Source organism: Coturnix japonica, chromosome 4 (assembly GCF_001577835.2).
Source record: "Coturnix japonica isolate 7356 chromosome 4, Coturnix japonica 2.1, whole genome shotgun sequence".
In the NCBI taxonomy this organism is placed as follows: Eukaryota; Metazoa; Chordata; class Aves; order Galliformes; family Phasianidae; genus Coturnix; species Coturnix japonica.
The window spans coordinates 39,340,991-39,363,204 of record NC_029519.1 but is presented as its reverse complement, the minus strand read 5'-3'; the positions used below and the strand labels follow the sequence as shown (position 1 = coordinate 39,363,204).

Genomic DNA, 22,214 nt, shown 5'->3' with positions numbered 1-22,214 from the left:
ACTGAAGATATTGAAATGCCCAGGACTCAGGTTCCGAAACAGAATGCAGGTGAAGTAGACATACATTTTAGTTTGAATTAGCTAAGTGATTGCAGGTAGGTCATGTATGAAGTGCTAAACATACAACGGGGAAGTTAGTGGCAGCAGTTATTTGGTGCCATCAAAAACCATGCCAAACTTTGTTAATTATTAGTTATTAAATAAAACAGTTATTATTTTAGTTTTTGTGTGTGTGCGCATATACAATCTTAAATTATTATTCTAATAACAGTTATAATTTATTTCCTTATTCAACTCTTTCTTCCTTCCCAAGCCCTGGCTATATCAAAACATTATCTTCCTAAACATGTTCCTGCAACAAAGTGGCGTGAAAAGAATAGGAACTGTTGGAATTCTTGTCTAGCAACAATCTGCTTAACTTGAATGTCCTTACCATTTAATAATCTGTGTTGTCAGAAATCCTAAGTAGTCTTACCTTTTGTGGTTAGGTCAAGATAGGCACTTGCAGATTGACAGAGATTTGAACTCACGGGTAACAGTGATAGGATGAGGGGTAACAGCCTCGTGTTGCACCAGGTAAAGTTCTGGTTGGATATTAGGAAAAACTTCTCTTAAAGAATGGCTGGTCATTAGAACAGGCTGCCCAATGAGGTGGTAAAGTTACCATCCCTGAAAGTGGTCAAGAAATATGGAGATAAGGTACATCAGAACATGGTTTAGTGGGTAACGGTGATGGTAGGTAGGTGATTGGACTTTATGATCTTAGAGGCTTTCTCTGACCTTAGTGACCCTGATGATTTATAAAATAAAATTTCAAGCAGAATTACTGTGACATTATTTATTGGACTGTTCATTAATATAGATGAGTAAGAGCCCACCTAATGGGGACAGACCTAAAACATTGCATGCAGTATAAGTGATGTTTAATCAGTAACAAATTGCAAAAATCAAATAGAAATTATCTGATATTACTGAAAGAAGCCTGTAATTGCCTAATTGGTACCTGTAGCATTTAATCTACAACTAGCCTTAGTGTTTTATGGGTGATACATAGCAAAAGGAAGAACTTCTAAAGTTATCAGAAGGGACTATAGATATTTTAATACACTTTTTTAACATTAGGAGGGAGAAACAGGTAATATGCTGTTTGTTTTTCCACAAAGGAACAGAATTGTTTCTGATAGGTTCTTAGCAGTATCAGGTGAAGCACTGCAGGTAGGCTAATAGTCACATATAGAAAAAAAAGAGTCAAGCTTATACAGCTAGTGAAGAAGCTCTCTAACTACAAAGCCTAGGTCCTAGAAACGTCACAACATCAGTGGCTGGCCCTTATATTACCCCCTCTTCATCATGTGGGGAGTGCAGGTATGAGCAATGTGCCTGTGCTTCCTGAGCCAGCCACAGCCTGTCACCAGGTGCTCCATCACTAGTTCAAGCCCTAACCTAACAGTTCCCCTATATATACCACGTACAGAATTATGCTTCGTTAAGGACTTGTTTGAATCTTTTCTGACAGAGAATGGAAGTGAATTTGTGTCGTCCACCTTGAGTGAGTATTCCTCATATGGACTTCAGTAAAAATATGTTTTACATTCTTCTGTCTTTTACAGTGAGATCATTATTTCCTGATTTGTGAACAAAAAGTAGTTGGCAAAGGTATATCTGTAGTGTTCCCTTCATAGTCTCGGTGCTGTTTATGTATTAGTTATTCTGTTAGTCTGAGCTACAAAACATGGTAGTCCTGTGATACAAAGCATGCCTTTTGTTACAGAAATAGACTGCTCAAAAGGAGAGTAGCATACCCTCACCTTATCTCTGTAGGCGTGTTCTAGGTTAGTCTCTGAGTTAACAGGGTGTAGTGGAAATATGAAGTCATGGCTTGAACAAGTGATGAAGCACCTGCTGGGAAGTCAGGACCAACACAAGGGAGCTCAGGTGCATTACATTATTACATGCACCTGAGCGACCAGAAGGTGTGGAGCTAGGATCTGCCCCTTCCAAGACCTCATTTAAGAGCTGGCAGTTGGAGGTATGAGTATTTTGCTGGAGCTTACTGTATACCTGAGGCTTTCTGAAGGTAAGAATTTTCTTTATTTCTGTGTCTACTGTTGCTTTATTACAGAAAATCTATATGTGTCATAGCTTGTAACCTTACTCTGCTGTTATTGCTGTGTTTTCTACCACATTATACAGGGATGGTGGTCTCTGTGCTGAGCTGTGTTGTGCCTTAAAGTTTAGGTGCTCTGAGGGACAGTAACTAATAAACATCAGTTAAGTAATTCTTCTTAAAGGTCCTGTTTTTAAGACTAAGAGTTTTTAAAATCTCAACAAGTACTTTATTCTTTAAAGACAAGTTTTTAAGAATTACTATAATTAATTACTAGAACAGTACAGTAAACAGAGTAGTCGCATTGCTAAGTGACAGTGAATGTGAGAGTAGTTGTTAAGATACTAAATGAAGTTCTTTTGGTGTATTATGTGCTGTGGAATGTTCTGAAACTTTATGTTTTTTTGTGGTACATAAAAGGAAGTGAGTGTATACATCAAAACGTATTGCTTTAATATTCAAGATAAAATGTTGTGTTTACTTGTGTATTTTACTTTGAATGCCTTAAAGTATGAACTTTTTTTAAAGTGAAATTCAGTAAATTGTTGAACTGAAATTGCTTTTACAGTAGAGATTCTATTTCAGAAACTTCTTGACTCTAAAGAATAAACGTATTAATTTTAAGTAGTGGAGGTCTTCTGGGTTTATTCCACGGGTGAAATAGAACTTGATTCATTAATTTAATATGTGCTGCCTTCTAGGCAAGTTAAAATAATGCTGTATTTTCATAGTCCATTTTTTTCCTTTTTCTAATTGTCACTGCTGTTGCATTCTGAATTCTAATACTTTCTTTAAAGAGATTTACTGTAAATGAAGCTTAGAGTATCATCTAGTATTTGAAAATGTATTTATTTATAAACATATGTATTTATGCTATGTCAAGGGGAGAAGACCATATGGTTTTAGCATATAGCAGTTCATCTTATAGTATTTGTGTATGTGTGTTTAACATCTTTGTACTGATTTAAAAGAACAGTGGTTGTACCTGTCTGGAAATATGTGGCAGCTGAGACTTTCCTATTTACATATGTGCTACAAATTTTTTAGAACATAAGGACTGACATGAATATTAGCGAAAGTTGTTGTTCCTCCCTTGATGGAGGCCTTTCCTGAATACTGTACCTATTAGAACTGTGAATGCCAGTTATTTATCTCAATTTTACATCTGTGCTTAGAACTTTCTTTCTTTTGAAGTCATCTGAGAACTTGGAATCTTTGTCCAACGTCCTACTGGATGTGTGGTATGAGGTTCAAAAGCCCTGATTTTGGGACTTAATGGGTTATACAGGCCTGGCAGTCAGTTGCCAGGAGATGGAACCTTCACATTATGCTCTGCTGCTATTACTTCTGTTTGGTTAGAACTGTTTACAATCAGCAGTAGATGAATCAAGTGCTACTCGCAAGTGTAGTGTGGTAAAGGTAATGGTTGTTGGTTGGCATTCAATAGCGTTGGAAGGAAAAGGATAGTGCTGGTGGGGAAGTAAAGCAGCATAGTCTGTTGAGGGTCACACTATCTCATGAGAGAGCCAGTAGTATCTTGTAATGCATTAAAAAGAATGTGTCTGGAAGGTCCAAGGAGATTATCCTCACCCTCTCATTTTCTTTGGTGATGCCAGATCTAGAGTACTGTGTCCATAAAGGTTAAGAGCTGAGGCTGTTGAGCCTGGAGAAGACTGAGGTGAGATCTTATCAATGCTTAATGGATGGAGTAAGGCTCTTTTTGGTGGTGCCCAGTGTTAGAGCAGGGGCTAGTGGTCACAAACTGTAACATAGGAAGTTCCATACAAACATGAGGAGAAACTTAATGATTACAGAGCACTGGAACACGTCCAGTGAGGTATGTGGAATCTCCTTCTCTTTAGATACTCAAAACCTTACTAGGCCTATACTTTTCTGTGTAACCTGCAGTAGGTAGCCTTCTTTAGTATGGGAGTTGGACTCTATGATCTCCTGTGGTCCCTTCTAACTCTTATGATTCTATGTTTGGTTTTTTTGGTTTTTTTGTTTTTTTTTCTTTTGTCAGTATTCATCTTATTGAATGTAAGTACTGTACTTGCTTGGACAGGGCTTCTCTTGTTTAATTAATTGTTTTGCTAAGGACAGGCAGCCTTCACACTGAGCTTGGTTTCTGTCTGGATGTTTTGTTTTTGCTAATGGTTAAGCTTAATTAAATGTTAAAGGTTTAGCTACTTTTTTTTTTCTTTTTTTTTTTCCCCCTTGAGGTAGGTAGGGTACTGTGTTGTCTCTTGTGTAATCTCCTAATTTCTAGGTGTATACTATAGTACTGAAACATCCCCAGGGCTGTTTCACGTCAGTCTCATTAACTTCTTCATAAATCTGAGATGCTGATATTTACTGGAACAGGATATCAGAATTATTCATTTGTAGGAAATATCTGAGGTTGAATTTACTGATTAAAAATCATAAGTAAACATAAACTGCCCATCTCCAAATCCTCCTGCTACATTAAGGTTCTTCCTAACATATGGCAGGTTAACTTCTTGTCTTCATTGCATGACTAGAGTTCTTGTATCTGTATCATAGGCCTGTAGGCCTTATCCTTTCCAGGAACAGCCTTCAGACTACAGCTGCTTTATGTAGCTGGATTATGATGAAACAGATGGCTGGTTGCAAAAGAACACATAGAAATATTTGAAATGCTCTACTGCTGCTTGTTCAGCACAGGATCATTCCACGTTTTTCTTATCCGACTTTTTTGCTGAAGATGTGCTGTGTGCTGTAAAACTCTTAATTCTCCACCGTTAATGGCCTGTTGAAAAGCTGAATAATACTCATGAGAGATAGGACACTATTATGAAGTCTGTTGTGGCAGCAGGGAACTGGGGAAGGCTATAAAAAAAGGGAGATCAACAACTTCAGATTAAACAACATGTTATTTTAATTTTGTGTTGACTTAGTGGGTGAGTTCAAATCAGTGGATTTTAAAGAAAATCTCTGCATCTCTGTGTTTATGTGGCACACTGATGCAAGATGATACTCAGCTGAGGTTTATCATTCCAGGGAGCTGCTTACTAGTTGGGAGTAACCCAGCTTTGTTGATTCTTAAGGGATAGAGTTCTTACTTTTAATGAGCTTGAAGATCTTTCTGCTTAATTGATTAGGTAGATTTTAAAGTAGTAGCACATGAATTACGTAGCTTGGAAAGTTATTTCTGTCAGCAGATCAGGATGTTATCTTTGTATCTCCTGCTATGTTCAGCTGAAAATACCTTTCATTGTGGAATTCCACAATATTTCTATTTTTGTCTCAAAGACTATTGTACTTTGCATTTATGGTTTGAATTGGACTTCTAATATTTCAAACATCAGGAGGTGGCAAATAAGGTAAAAAGCAGGTCTTTCACTGTGGTTGATGTCACTTGGTGTTATCACCTGACTCTCAAATTTGTGTTCTGCATTTGACATCGAGTGCAGTCAATACTGCTATCTTGTTCTGTGGTCTATGGGAATAAAGTGAAATGGCTTTTTTTTTTTTTTTTTTTTTTTTTTTTTTTTTACAACTTGCTCCATGTTAGTCATGACTTGCCTTCTTAAAATTAGTGAAGACAGACAATGATAAAATCAATGCTGCATGTGTACCAGAGTAAAGTACAATGCTATTTTGGACTGTGTATTTCTAGTGTTACTTCTGCAGCCTAGTACTTCGTATTTCATTGTCACCTGGAGCATCATTGGTGTCAGTTAAGCTCTCTGTAGGAGCTCCATGCCTGGCTAAATCGTAACTAAATAATTTTGAGATTTAGTTGACAGAAGGCCTTGTTCACGACCTCTCTTCTAGTGTGCTGTAACAAAAACCATAAATAATCTGCCTCCTCTGCTTCCTACAGTGTTTGAGAAAACAGACTTCACCTTTTTATCTGGACATAAATTTTGTGTCTAGTGTGAATAATGAAGTCAAGGCTAGTGAGGTCTATTCCAGATAATTGTTGTTAGTCAGTATTTTCAATTTCAGATATCTGTAGTGGTAAGTTTAATTCTTCTATAACAGCAGATAAGTGGTGGTACTCCTTCAAGGTTATTTGCTTTGTGTAGAAATAAGTATCTTCTGTGGTAAAAACTAACATCTAATGAGCATGATTGCCTTAAAAGATTCTGGATTTATTTATTTATTTATTATTCTAGGCATTAAAAGCCCAGTTTACAAAGAGCTATTTGAATACCTGAATTAGTAGATTCTGGTGTAAGCAAAGATTTCCATGGGCTCTCAAAGAATGTATAACAGCTTTATTTATTTCATTTTATTGTGTATGTGAGATTGCTGTTTAAATGTATGGTTTCCTTAGCCTGCTGCTGATGTGAAAAATAACCATCCAGTTGAACAGAGAAAAACAGGTGATTTTTCAAAGATGCTGTGGTCAATTTCCTTGTTGGAAAGTATGTTTTCCACTTGAAGATCTTCTAGATACTTCAGAAATAGTAGTTTGCATATTTTGAGTCTTCAAAGTAATGCTTTGGGACTAAATTTTTGAAAGTTCCTCAAGGCATCTAATGGACTTCATAGAAGCAGCTGCTTCCATAAATCCATGCATTTTCTATATGCTATATCTAGTTTCATCTTAATTCCAACGTCCTAATGTTTTGAGGAAGTATAATGAAGGAATGGAAACTGATTATTGTTGTGAAGTTTATAGTTAAATACAATTAAAACTTCAAATTTTACACGTAACAAACATTGTGTTTTCCTTCACAGTGTTGTTATGATGGAAAATATCTTTCAGATACTCCATGAGAAGAGAATGATAGTGAAGACCTTGAAGTGTAATCAAGTGTTTTATTTTCAGTGTCATGATCAAGTAGCTCAGGCTGTTTCCAAATGATATGGATGGGACTGGACTTTAAAGATAAAGTGCTCACAGTGAGGTGGAGATACTTGTTTGGAACAGTAAGGTTCCTGAGATGCAGGAAGGCAGGGAATGTAGTTCTCCTTAATGAAAGGACGACGATATTTTCTGTCAGTTCTTAAAAGGAAGCTCCAGCATAAAGGTATGGTTAAATTACATATTGGAAACCAGAAGCCTTACTGGTGAATAACTCTTTCACACGCAATTACTTACTTGCAAGTTTTAGGAAAGTGATTTTAGACAGTCAAGTAGAAAATAAACTGAGAACTTTGTGTATTTTACTTCCTGACCAGTGTTCTTTACTGCGTCACATCTTGATATCATCTGGACTATAGTTCATTCAATTCCACTAAACTGTTTTGGTTTCTTCTAAAATACATTTTTAAACTTTCTTCAGAAATAAATGCTGAGTACATTAGTAAACTAATGGAATGCTGAATGAAGTGGTACTCTCAGGTCATTCATGACAATAAGAAGGCATAATAATGGATCTCTAATTATCCTCTTATAGATGTTAAAGATATGCTTGTAAAATCCCTAATCCTGTATGCAATTCACGTGAAACTTCAAATAATGATTGTGGGAATTAACTGTACCAAATTCTATTTTAAGTATAATAGTGGTTTTTAATTTAGACTTTTGATTGAAGATGGTGCTTGACTGTGTGTTTTCAAAGTTAATGGATATTTGTCTTAGGTTATATTGAATGTCAAATGAATAGTGGTATTGAGTCTAGTTACTTGTGTTTAAGTTTGAGGACCGGTACTGAGGAAAGCTGAACTGTTTAATCATCAAGAGGATGATATATTTAGGTATTAAAATTAGGGGAGAAAAAAAGACCAAAAAAACAGCCTACATCAGTGAAAGATGTGCAGGGTAATCACAGACTAATGAACTGAGAATGAAAATTTAACAGACCTTAAAAACCTGCAGTGGAAACACAAATGAAGTGTACCTAAAAACTTAATTTATCACAAGGAAGCATTCTGTATGTATTATGGACTTTATATTAATTTCCTCTCAATGCTGTTGTCCACCTGTGACCTGAAATCCATCAGCTTCAAAAGAGTTCTGTTCTTCCTGTTGGATAGCTAATACCTTTTTGCTGTCTCCCGCTTTTTTTATTCAGTGAGAATGATGTGATGTTACATATCAAAAAGACAAACTGTACTGTGTTATGCTTTGAATGATCTCTTGCTTTGTATGTATGTGTCTGTCCTGCACATTCTTTCCAGGACTCTTGAGACCTGATGTTTCCTCTTCTGTGCAACTCCAACTTCCACCCATTATTTTCAGACTTAATGAAAAGCCTTAAACTTCTGTTTAAAGGAATTTTATAAGTTGTCTGTAAATTCTCATTTTAGGATATTATTTTTATTTCTATTCTATTTCCTGGATTTTTTTTAAGTCTTATCATAGCATCTGTTAAATTATAAACAGTGAAAGGATCAAGTAGGATTAAGAGATTAAGGTGAATTCATTTTTGTTAATTAAGATCAAGGATTGTTAGTATGTAAGGGTGTCAGTGTTACAGATATGACAGGTGGGAAAAGTCTTCATAAATGGAAATTCTGACTGTACAAGGATGATGTTTCTTATTATAGATTGTGCTCTTTCTGAGTGTGTGAAATCATGTATCCCAGTGGAAGGCACCTAAGAGTATGTTTTCAATGGATGTAAAGGGGATGTAATAGTAGAAACAGTTTATTTGCATGGGTGGGGAGTGGGGAAGACTCGTATTTTATATACGAGGGCACTCAAGAATTGTCATTAAATTTCTGAGTAGTCCAGAAGAGGAGGAAGAGGAATTATCTAGTTTGTGGAGACAGCTGCTAGCACAGCAAAGGGGGTGTGCTACTTCTAAACTGGGTTATGTATGTAAATCATGAGGCAAGACTTAAAAATATTAGAAGATGGAGTTTGGGGAAGAAGGGATACATTTTATAAAGGCTGGCAAGTGTCATCCCCACTGAAATATGAAATTAATTTTAGGACTCTTCATCTAACTTGGTAGATGAGGCTGGACTCTTACCTAATGGTGACATGATCTTCAAATGCTATGGAGGAGGTAAGAGATGACAAATATCTCTGGGTGAAATATTGGTGAGTTTTAGGGTGTGTAGTTCTTGGTTTTGGTTTTTCTTTTTTTTTTTTTTTTCAAGTGCTTATAGCAGTATAGATAAATGTTTGATGTGGAAAAAGTACTTAAAACTACAGTCTTCTCAAACAAGGTTTTTTATTGGGTGCTTATCTTTTAAAAAAGCTATCAAAGACATTGGTGCAGTGGAGCTAAAGATTGAAGACATTGAAGTATGTAGTACCCTAGAATAAGAATGGTGTTGACAAATGTACTCCCCAGTGTGGAGAGTTTGAGATGGATAGTAGATTTTATTTTATTTACTAGTGTAACATGGCTAACACACAGAAGAAACAGCATATCCAAGGTAAAACCTTGCTTACGTTTTGATGCTATCTCATACAGCATAGTAGAGAGTGTGTGTGTGAGGGGGGAATTAATTTAGCTATAATACCAGTGCTCCAGCTCTGCTTTATGTATGCAGCTTGCTCTTTGAGGAAGGAATGTTTTTTCAGACCTCCATTGACATTTTTTTTTCTATGGTGTCTTATTACAGCTAGACGGTCAGTTAAAGTATATAGCATAAATGAAGAACAAACCAATAAAACACCATCTGTTACATATGTATATATATTTTAAACTTTCAGTAGTTTTTTGAAGGCCATTATTTAAATCCTCTCGGTATAGAGAATAACAGCCTTCTGCTTCAGTTCCTTAGGGACTTTATTGTAGCATAATAAAGTGACATGAAAACCCTCTTAGCATCTTGAATCACAGTTGTTTAAACTTTTATGCAGTAAACTGATCTCAAACTGAAACGGTCTGAATTGGTGTTCTAACTACATATGCTTATGTAATGAGAACATCAGACTAAGTGTAGGGGTTTCAAATGCGGTTAATAGTGACCTGGTTATTTTTTAATGCTTTTATTTCCCGTCAACTTCATTAAATTTCTGTAGTACAAGTGTGGGTGATAAATCTTAAGGAATATGGAGTGATAACCAAAATATATTACTTTCTGTGACTGTTTCTCATGGTAATACTGAAGACAGGGGGCTAAACATGTCTTATCTGCACCTCAGTGCTCCTCATTGTAGCTCTTCTAAAATTTAATTTTGCAACTGTGGAGCTGCCCTTTACAACTTCTTTCTTTGGCTAGATAACTGGTTTAGGCAGAAGAGTGGTGATGGTGGAGAGTAGTGCCAATCTGGATTGCAAGATACATCATGCAGCCAGACAACTTGTGGGATGCTGCTCTCTGTTGCTGAGGAGCTGGCACTCTGATAAACATCTAGATGAGTTCACTTGGCCCCAGTGCACAAGGATGAACTTAAAGATTGCTAAAGACCTGTGATAAATTTGCTGCTTTTTTTTTTTTTTTCATTATTATTATTTTAAATACAAGATCTGGCAAGATGAGAACGCATACTTTATGTTCTAAAAGCTAGATTCAGCCTCCAGGAATGTCATCAAAGTTGAATCTAGAGCAAACTAGACTGATTGCTTAGGATATGCTGGATAAAAAAGCAAATGTACACCTCAATAAGTTACCTCTTTCTTTCTGATGCTGTTCCTTGCCTAAGTAATTTGCAATATGTGAAAACTGAAGTGTCTCTGGATGTTCTAGTTCTTTATTACAGTGCCTTTGTCCTGTGACATTTAATGTGTGTTAGTGCTGAGCTGTTGCACAGAAGTAATCCCTCATGCTGTTAAAATAGTTCATGCTCCATTAAGATAGTGTATGCTCTATATAAAGTATCTTGTTTTCTAAAAATGAGTGGATACTAGATGCGTTATCAATACAGCCCTATTGTCTAAAATAGGATGATTTGCCATATTTTCTTGCATTCAGTTTTGTTTTTGGCTTGTACTTTGTTACACTGAATAAGGTGATAGGTTGAACAAAGCTTACTCAAATAACATTTTAAAGGTTATTAACAACTAGATTGGTGAAATTAGACCTTGAAAATATTTTGAGTTTCTAGAACCATTCAGTTATTTTCATTGGCAGAGCATGACTTGATGGAAATTAAAATCATAAAGGGTATGTTTCTGTTCTTCTCAGCTTTCCAAAAGCACTGAAGGAACTGTGTTTATGATTCCAAGAACTGCTTTGCTCTTTATATTACTGACTTTAATAAAAAGCTATTTTTACATTTGAAGGATTGACATTAACTCTGTGTGCATCTATTTGGATTATATATGACTATATATAAATTATAAAAAAAACACCAGCAATGAAAAGCCAACAAGCACCTATTATGCACATTTGAGGAAGATGTCTTATATTTTTTTAAAAATTAACTTATTTTACTTGCTGCATTAAATCTGCCTGTTCTCTCATTTCTGGTTACTGTTGCTTAACTTTCTGGTAATTATAGTGACATAATAAATTGTTTTGGCCCTATGGCTTGATGTCCTTGATATACTAGTGTGTACTGATAACGTTCAGTTTAAGTCTGTAGTGTTTCACTGTAGCTCTTCATTTTCCTTGATGCAGTAGAATGGTAGGTGGCTGGATTAGATTTGGTGTTGTGTTTAGTGAAGCTAATATGTCAGTGAATCAGGGCTGTTAATTGTTGATCATCTCTGGGAGAAAACTAGAATTGGGATGACTCCTCAGTTAGAAAATGAAGACTTGAAGATTTATCAAGGCCATATATATTGTGTCAAAATTCCATGTAGCAGTACAGACTAACATCGTTTAAGCTCTCTAATTTGACTTGTTATCTTCCACATGTTAATGTCAACCACCACTGCAAAAAGTGTTGCCTTCTAGAATATGAGGGATGCAGCTGAGTGGAAAGTGAGCTGATTAATCTGGTCCTGATAAGAAGTAGTGGAAGCAGATCGTTAGCTAGGTACTTAAAGCATCTAGGATAGGGAGTTAATAGTAAAATTCTGTTTTCAGACCTTTACCAAAGTGAACTTGTCTAGACCAATGATAAACTAACAACTTGTCTGAATAATAACTGGCTTGAAATAAGCAGAACTAATGTTGCAAAATAGATGAAAATAGCTTGTAACTCCTGATATCAACTGAGATACAGGCATTCAGTGGTAGTTTCATCAAAGAGGGTGAAGTTTAACACAGGAGTCCTCACTGAATTTGTAAAAATAATTAAATAATTGTCTGCAGTAACAACTAGACAAAGATATGACAGCTTAAGATTCATACTGATTGCTAGGACCACAACAGTAGCTTTTCTTTCTTTCTTTTTTTTTTTTTTGTATGAAAAACTTTGCATCATGCAAATCATACTTAATTCTTTTCATGCCTTTGGTAAGCTTGACAGGCTACAATTAGTTACAGTCTTCACTGCAGAAAATTTGTCTTGATTCAAGACCAGATTGGATGGAGCCCTAGGCAAGGTGATCTAGTGCCTGATGTAGTGGTTGTCAGCCCTGTGCAGGGCAGGGGTTTGGGACGGGTGACTTTAAGCTTCTTTCCAACTCAAGCCATTTCACAATTTTATGATTCCACTACTTTATAGTCTATTAGATCAGGGTTTGTGGAAGCCTATGGAACAAGTACATCAGAAAATCTGATTTATCTACATTGTGGATCACTGACACCTACATTTTAACATGAGGATTTATTTTTAGTCTGAAGTTAAAGTTCTAATTAGCAAAACTAAAATCTTGATTGGATTTATTCTTCGGCTTTTGTAGTGATGTACATAAAATATATGGCATTCTTAGGTTTGAAAAATTTGAGGTGAACTTGCAGTTGCCAAAGGGTAGTGTTCAATATGGAGATTCTTATTGAACATTTGTATTTCTTAGAAATTGCAATGTTGATTCTCATCATACTGTTTTCTACAAAATATATACATGTTTGTAAACTGATTTTTTTGGTACAGCTTACAGAGATGATAGGTTAACTTTAATTAACTTTCCTGGTCCTATAGGAGTTTAACTATATTTTGTACATCCTCTAGTGCAGTATATGGGCTTTTTAAAAAAAATCTATCAACTTTTATTATAGGAAGCCGTACATATGCTCAAATATATATTTTACACATGTACATATGTATGTGTACTGAAACTGGGATCATCAGGTTCTGGTAATTAGTACATAAAATGCTGCTCACATTACAGCTCTATGAGAGGGAAAACAGGATTTTTTTTACAGGTTATGCCATCTGGCTTCACTTTTAGTGCATGATAAGCATTAACTTTTAATTCTTTTCATGTTCAAAATTTCTAAACTAACTCCTTTATTTCCTATGCCCTCTAAGTCATTAGACTAATTAAGAGCTCAGTTAGCAGAAAACTGCATATTAATTGCTTGGCCTCTTTTAATATCATGCTAATTTTATTAGGATAAAATTATGTTGTAAAGCTTCAAGAAACTGAGCTTCTGTGGTGTATTTGTATTGTCAGAACTATCAGCAGACATCACCCAACATTCTTACTGAGTTAAATATATGGTGTCTACTCAGGAACAGAAGCTTAATTTTTCTTCATGCTTACTGCTTACAGTGTTTCTTCTTTGCAGCATTGCCACCTTAATAATGTTGACCTCTTTCCTAAAGAGAAGTGTTCTTATTACTCTGTGGTTTAGCCTATCATTTTACTTCAGGAAATATGAGTGTGTATATGCTTTTGAAATTGATTTCCAAACCTTAAAGCTTCTCTTGTTTATAACTGCATCTCCTAGAGAGCAACTTATTTCTAGCATTTGTTTTGTTTAGTTACTGTTTACTATTGCAGTGAGTACAGGAAGTATGTGTTTTCATATTTATCTAAGCAGTGCTAATTCAGCTTTTATGAATTCATGGCATGATTCTAGTTTTATTCTCCATGCTTGGTGGTGGTGATGTTCAGAGACCTTCCTTGCTGTCAAAGTACACGTTGTGCTTTGCAGTTTCTCTTATGAGAGGTGAAATAGCCTGCAAAAAGCCTTCTAGACTTGTTTCATAAAAATGAGAATGATGGAAAAACTCTTATTAGTAGCATCTGAAAACCAACATAATGTTGAAGCTGTTCCAGTACTGGAAAAGAAATGAGTGAAAGAAATTGATATTTGCATTCTTACAAGTGTGATGCTGATCCCAGGCAAGAGATTAAATGATTCTTAGGAGATTTGGTTAATCAGAAACTGAAGGAATATAATCTAATTAATGCAGTCAGCTGGGATAAATGGAAAGTAGATCTTGTTTGACAAAGGAAATGTTGTAAGGATGTATTTAAAAGCAGATAGGGGACCGTGAAAATCAGAATTAATTTTTTTAGTACTTGACATTTTGATTAAAAAGATGTGATACAAATTTAAAATGGTATGGTTCAAATAGAATAGGAAATGGCTGATGGCTCCCAAATTAATTTTAAAGGTGGTATAGTCACCTTTGTGCTCCATTTTAAGCAAGAAACAGGATGGTTTATTAAATACTGTTTAATAATTTAATCAGGAATCTGGGGCAAAATATAAAATCATCAACTATAAAGAAATGTAGCGAGAATGCAGAACACCGTTTATCTGTAAAGAGGTTCTGAGAGGGCCCAGTCACAAAGTATGATATAATAAAAACTATAAAATAGAAAGATGATTGTGTAGTTGATCAGTATGTCTGTTCTGACCTGTTCACACTTTTACACCTATTTTCTTATGATGAAAACTCAGGAACAAGTAGGAAAGATCTAGTAATAATGTTCTCAATGCCAAGGAAGTTTTTCTCTCACCTTGTACTCTACTTTTCAAGTAATGATTTACACCTAGTAACTTTCCAAAACTAAAGAATTCAAGTGCCTGCATATGTAAGTTTCTCAAGTAGTTTGTAGCAACACTTAAAATTATTGCAGAGTTTGGAATATATTGTGCCCAAATAGTTTAATGTCTTTGCCAAACCAAAGGTATCTTTGATTTTTCTTTTAGGTATTGCTTTGTGTCAAAAAGGAGTTCCAGGACTTGTCATAAGGAAAACTACCTAATTCAGAAAAACATTGGTAGATATTTCTCAGAGTTCTGTTTAAGACACTGGTGACACAAGAAACATTATTTTTGGTTAAAATGAATGTTTGTCACAATAAGGATTACAATTTCCAGACCATAAACATTTTCATGAAGCCATCTGCAAGTCAGATTTTTCAGTTTATCTTGCAGCTGTTCCATGCAGCAACGTTTTGATTGAATTTAAGCCTTCTATACTTACAAGGAAGAGAGAAAAGTCAGAAAATTCTTTGTTTTTCTACAACTCGTATGATTTATGGCCTCAGTTACATAATAGAAATGGCATAAATATCTAATTGTAAGGAGTCAAAGGCTACCTTGTGGTAAACTGTTGTGATAAACAGATGGGTTATGGGAGTGAGGTGAAAAAGTGTTTTAGTATCTAATATGAGAATTAATCTAATTTTACTCCTATATGGGCCCTTTGTCTTAATGTTAATTTGCAGCATGTTTTTTGAGATTAAGATCCCCAACAGTTCATACTGCAGTTAACTCCTTTAAACTCTGAGTTGCTTCTGATTTATAAACAGAAATAGGGAACAAGGCTAAGATTGTTAATTTTCTAGCCACATTTCCAATAGTGTATGAATTCACTTTCCTATACATTGCTGTGTTCTCATTGTGTATGAAGCCATCAGATCAGTTCAAAGTATATCTGGGGATCAGAATATCTGTGCTTGAAAAAGATGAGTTGGAATGTCAAAATCCAGCTGGACTGGATTGTAACTCCATCACTGTTGCATCACAGTTATCAGCATTTGATGTAGAGGAGTTATGAGTCCTGGTGGTAGAAATGATTCTTATTCTTTCAAGTCTCTAGCAGAAAAATGTAGTTCTCTCCACTTTAAGTCAGTTTTGGTCTCTATTAGAGTGAATAGAAATGAGTGGAACTACAGATTGACAGGAAAAGAATGTGGCAGATGAAACCTATGGCAGTGACAAGTGTCTAACACAAAGTCTATTTAGGAAATGAATAGGGTATTTTTTTTGTAAGCCCAAATTTTTAAGAATGTTGTTTGTTGCTGTTTTTTTGTTTTTTGTTTTTTTTTTCCCCCTTACAGTTAGCCTGATATTAACTACCTTGAAAAGAAATATTGAGATATATTTAAAGAATGGGTATTACACTGGACTTCAGGTATCTTATTTGGAAGAAATTAGAATGCGTAATTTGGTCTTCTCTGTGAGTTTTGGAGATGTTATTATTGGTAGGAAGATATTCAGCTTAGAAATGCAAGCTATATGTTATTCAGATGAGTTGCGTAAGGTACAAGAGTGCTCTGCACATGACTGAAAATCTAAAATTTCATGAGGCAAAACCTAGGATTTGAAGGCATAAACCGTTCAGTGTAGAAGCCTTTGTGGCACCATGGTCTCCCTTGAGCAATCCCAGCCTTTGTGTTTAGTCTTCTAATAGATCTGTCTGCAATGGCACTGTATTGTTAGCAAGGAGACTGTCTTTCAATTTGCTGTTCTGAAAATGTTCAGTAGCCACTGGAGGGAAAAAAAAAAGGCTCCTTAGGAATTGAAAGTATTTCAATATATTTCTCAAATTTGAATTCTCTTTATTTTCATCTGCTACCTGTTATCCTGTTATCCCTCTTTTCATTGCAGATGTAGTATATCACCATAGATTACTGGCAGACAAAAGTTTGGGGGTCCTTAGAAGCAGTGATTTTTTTTTTGTGTAGTTTTTTTTTTGTGTTGGCTTTTTTTTTTTTTTTTTTTGGAATGATGATTCTCCTCTTCCTCTAGAGAAACCATTTCTATTAATACTTTATTAATACTCTACAGCACTGTGCATGAGCAAATTAGAACACCATTTTAAAAAGCTTGGGTTTTACTACCTGAGTTGGTGGCACTGCTCTTCTACAAAAGTGAAATCGGGGGAAAAAAAATACACCTGATTTAATGATATGTATTTATATGTAAATTTATATTGGAGGAATTACCCTTGTGTATATAAATACTGAACTGGGATTGGCTGTGGTGAAATAGAACTTACAAGATTTCAGATACATGTGAAAAGGAAGAAGTAAAGATCAAATTAAGAGTGGATGAGCACACTTCTAATTGATACTGTTAATCAATGGTGTAGTGATCATGTCAGTCTTAAATGCATAAGTCAATGCAATGCAAGCAGTTTCTCATTATGTGGATGCTCAGAGAATTCTTGATCCATACATTACTTTCAGCACTCCTAATTTATTCTTTTAAGTTAATATTTGTAATTTCCTTCACACCATAAAGCTGTAATGGATATCCCAGTTCTCTTAGAACTGCATAAATATGCAATGTACTTTCAGGACTTTAGCCATTTTTTAGGGTTATTCTGACTCTGAAGGAGAAGTTGTGTGCATTATACATAACATTGAATCATAGAATTACCCAGGTTGGAAAAGACCTCGAAGAAGAATAGGATAGCTGTCAGTCTGGATTACGATCTAGAGATGTTCCTGCAGAGCTCTTCACATTAGTGTGTGACCTCTGTCAACCTCCCTTTATCACTTCTCCTTGATGTCAGTGGGAAGGAGTGCAAGAATGTTTATTCATTTTTCATAGCAATAGTCTCAAACACAAGTCTTCAGGGTCTTGCTGCTTTTTCAAAGTAATAGTTGACTAAGCTTCAGGAGTTATCTCCTGATTGTATTTTCAAGCTACTAAACTAGCTTTAATGGTATTTTTTTCTTTCATAGTAGAAGTACAACAGAAAATGTAACTATTGTGCTGTAAGAAATCGCTAACAGTAAGTAAGGCAATGATGGGACTGTGTGAGATGACCATATACACTGACAGTCATTTCAGGTGATCAGGTATGGAACCCAAATCTTCGTCAAAGATACCTGTCAGTCTATCACAGGTTAGAAGTGGGTTTTCTTGTAATGCATGCTGTTCTTTTTAATGTTGTATTTCAGAAAAAACAGTTGCAGAAGGATGTCAAATGAGTATCTTTTCCCTACTGGCCAAGTGCCTTGACTTTGACCCTGTTGCAATTCATAGAACCACTGGAATTTTTCCTGCTTTTTCTGTAATAGGTAGGAAAATAAAAGATCTGGAATTAAGCTTTTAGCAGTAGAATTTCTTATTATTATGGTAAATTACATGAAATAAAACATTGAAATGTATTTAGTTCTCTCAGAACATATTGAATAAAATTTCTCTTTTTTTTTATTCAGTGTTTCCACTTTGGTTTTTCTGTGGTCCTATTCAATATTTATGTGGAAAATATCTATGTGTAGGAAATGAGGTGGAAAAGATGTTAAGAAATAATTAACTTAAAGGTTTCTGCCTCTCATTCTCCAGAGCCCAGAGATGTTGTAAATGGAGAAATAAAGAGTCAGATCATAGCAGTAATGAAGGAGATTTTGTTTAAATGATAGAAGTGTACCCAGGTCAGTAATTCGGCTTAGGTGTGTTGCACAGAAATGTGGTATTCTGCTATTTGAAAGAAAGATGAACTGGAAAGATACTGTGAGGTCACCTAGGCCACCACTTCTTCACAAAGCAGATAGACTTAGGAATGTTAAGTAGAGAAGAAAGACTTCTTGCTTGCTATGGTCTTCTTTATACCTCCTAATACAATGACCATCTTTATACTATCTTGTCTTGTGCATTATTTTGTGATTCACTACATTCCTTTCAAGGTCTTCACTGGAATTGGAGTCTATGAGCAGCACTGTGTTCTTAGTACAGTTAATTACTTTTTTTTTGAGACTTTTCCTACATGTAAATTTTTTGACATGTTAAAATTGCTTTGCATTCTGTTCCTGTCCTCTAAGACACCTGTAGTCACCTTAATTTGTATGACATGCAAATGTAACTAGTGTAATTTCTATTTCATCATGCTGTCATTGGTGGAAAATGCTGAATGAAGAGGCAACAATTAAAGTTTCAGGCAATTTTCTAAACAATTATTTCAGAGCTCATATTAAGAAACAGTAGCTCCTGGCTATTTGTTACAAGGGGTTTGTTTTTAAAGGGTTATAAGTTTAGGTGCTGGATATCAAGAAGCTGATGCCCACTAGTGAGTGGGCAGGTGTGCATATAAGGAATTACATGGATGTGGAGGATCTTCGGATCACTTCTTCAGTTTTGTTTAGTTGTTAGCATATCACTTCATTGAAGTGCATTTACTGAATGTTTATAAATGTAAAGATTTATTTGACTAGGACAAAAGCTAAAATATTTTAACTTATGAAATAGAAATTCCGATCTGTTGTGCATTGTAGTTCAAAGTGAAAATGTGTGATAGATGCTTTCATCACCCTGCCTTGCTAATACAGCATCTTTCAAAGGTATTCTTGGATGCAGAAAGTAGTACAGTCCCTTCTGGGTTCCCTGGGTAAAGCTTTCAGCCATCTCAAAGGCTGGCCTGGCAGTATGCTCCATTCTCTCTTCCAGGTTCCCCTGATGCTTGCTTTGGCAGCTTTCCTGCCTGCCTTGTTTCACAGCCACGGCTTGCTCCATTGTGCACTATGTAAACCTTTGCCAAATGAAGGCTCTCGGGTGCTCTTTGAAGCAATCTTTTGCCCTCCAAAAAGCACATTTTGTCCCTATTAGGAGCAGCAGACACAGGGCAAATAGATTACCTCCTCTACAGCTCAGCTGTACTGACAAAATAGACCATATAGTTAGTGAGAGGTGAACCAATAACTGAAGATGATGCTATCCATTGCGGTATCTTAAATGGACCAGAAGGCTTAGGATCTGAGTGTCATTTAGCAGAGTATGAGGGCATAATTGGTACTGAATAGATGCTCAGAAACAGTAAAAATCTAGGTGTCGAGTGCACAGCTAGAAGCCTGCCTTGCTGGATGCCAATCCTCAAGAGCAAAGCCAGGCTGGACATCCAACCAATAAGTTTGCAACTAATGCTGTGCTGCTGTGAGCATTTCACAAAGTGCTGCTATAGAACAGAGCTTTCCAGAGTAACCAGAATACAGCTTGTTTTGACAATTGTTCTGTAAGGATGGCTGCAGGCGCTGTGCTAGTCAGTCAGGGAAACTGGGACTGTATTTTGAAGAAAGAGAGGCAGATATTGGGCTGTCCTCACAAATGTGAAGTGGCAAAGAAATGCCCTGAAGTTACTCATATAGTTCCCTCATCTAAACCATTTAAATAAGGGAGAATAAAGATTTGTAGGTTTTTAGGCTTGACTTGTAATTATGTGGTTGCTTATGTATTTAAAAAAAAAAAAAAGTGGAAAAAGTAGAATTGATAAAATAACTACTTTATGTCTAAATAGAGTTTTGCAGTGTTTATGAGACCATTTCAGCAGATCTGAAAGACTTGCATCTACCTACTTCTGTGTGCAGTTTTAGCTGCAGCTGCTGCTGGTTCAGTGCTTTATGCTCCTTTTCCAAGTAAAGGAAAAAAAAAAAGTTGTGCTATATTGAGTATGTGACAGTCTGATTTATCTCCAAAAATTGTCATGTATCGAGCAGACACTGATCATATTACCATGCTCTAATGGTATATAAATAATATAATAATTATTATTTTACGTATTATTTGTATAATTATAATTAATTATAAATAATATAATAGTATAATATATAAATAATAATAATGGTATTCTAATCTAGAGTACATTGTTCTACAGGTTTAGGAATGCACTTTCCAGGGATGTTCTAAGTGTCTATTTTATGTGATTGCTTATCAGAATCTTAGAGTAGCAGTTGTGCTTCATTTACTTAAGACTGCAAGGCAGGGAAAAAACTACAAGTGGTCACATCACACAAGAAAAAGGGAAATAAATTCTAGAATTACTTTTTGGTGTGAAAGAAATTAAAAGAAAAAGTGAAACTATAGAGTGAGATGAGTAGTTTTTGTTGGATGGCACTGATAAAAATTAGTACTGGTAGTGGTGATGAAGTTGGATTGGATCCTGAATTATCGTACTGAAAGGATAAATTGGGAAGCCTAAATTATGTTGTTAAGCTAGCGAATCTAGTACATAAATAAAATTCTATTTAATAGAAGATATTAGAGAGAATAGAAGATATTAGAGAGAGTAACAAGATGGAAACAGCGTTAGGATGAAGGGTGTTTTTCAATAGTATAAAGAATATGTTTTGAAGTAAAATGTAAAAGATCGTTTTTTTGTTCAGAATGGGAATCTATATAAGGTGACTGTATGGGTACAATTAATACATAAAAGGAGGGCAGGTATACTTTCGTAGTTGGAGAACTGATTCTGTTTCTCTGTTTTCATGTGCTCTTAGCTAAATGTGTAAAATGTTGGGGCATATCATGAAGATATGGTGGCTGTGCATGATAATGAATGAAGAGAAAGGAAATTGACAGAGCTGTAAATAGCAAAGAACAGCAGTCTCTTAGCAGCATAATTATATTGACCTGTTATCTAAATGAACTTAATGAGAATGGCTGCGTGAGGATTCTGTTGCATTTCTATGTGTTGTTTTTTCTTAACTGGTTAATGGGCTTCTGTGAGGCAAATGTGTTCAGTGTTGTTCCAGTAACTATTTCTTCCCCTTAAGAGGAATGTGACATTCTAGCTTACATATCCAAAGAAACCATCTATCTTGCGTTCCCTTATCAATTTGTTTATGGGAAGTTTCCAGAGAAGAAATTTTTGTTTAAAAAATAAACAAATAAAAACACAGCCAGTATATGCTCTGATAGATAAAACAAATCCTTTTGAAATGTTCTGGCCCTTGATGAAGTGCTTCTGTTGCCATGGAAATAGGGTTTTTTTGTTGTTTTTTCCAAGTTAGTTTATTTGTTCTACTTAGGTTTTTAGTCTTTTCATCATAAGTTTGGTGTTGTACTAGCAATGGTACGCTTCATGGTAGGGCAGTCATCCTTTCTTTTATTTCTCTTTTATGTCCATTAGGATTTGATGTTGAAAAGACTGAGGAAGAAACAAATATTGGCAGATATAAATATACCAGGAGTGTACTTCATCACACTGAGGCAGTAGTCTCAGTATGTCAGGGTTTTTTTTGTTTTTTTTTTTAAAAAAAAAGGTTGTTTGTGAGGAAGAATGAATTAAAAAATAAAAATAAAATTGAAAGCAAAAAACAATAACAAAACTACATAACACAAAAAAAGTAGATGTTGCTAGCCCTTACATACACATGTGAACTGGAGAGTTAACCTGTGGAGGAAGGTCATGAAAACAATACAATTTTTCTGTGGAGGAAAAATTTTTTTCCTTAAAGACATAGAGTTTGTTTCTGCCTTTTTTTTTGTGTGT

General features: G+C 35.3%; 1 protein-coding gene across 1 annotated transcript in view; it reads left to right on the top strand.

Moving 5' to 3' along the window:
- Window positions 1-22,214, top strand: part of GPM6A (glycoprotein M6A) — a 119,668-nt gene continuing 97,454 nt past the window's right edge. The window contains exon 1 of the mRNA XM_015861784.2: window positions 1-49. Coding sequence (XP_015717270.1) covers window positions 16-49 — 34 coding nt within the window. The 5' untranslated portion in view covers window positions 1-15. The remainder of the gene's footprint in view (window positions 50-22,214) is intronic.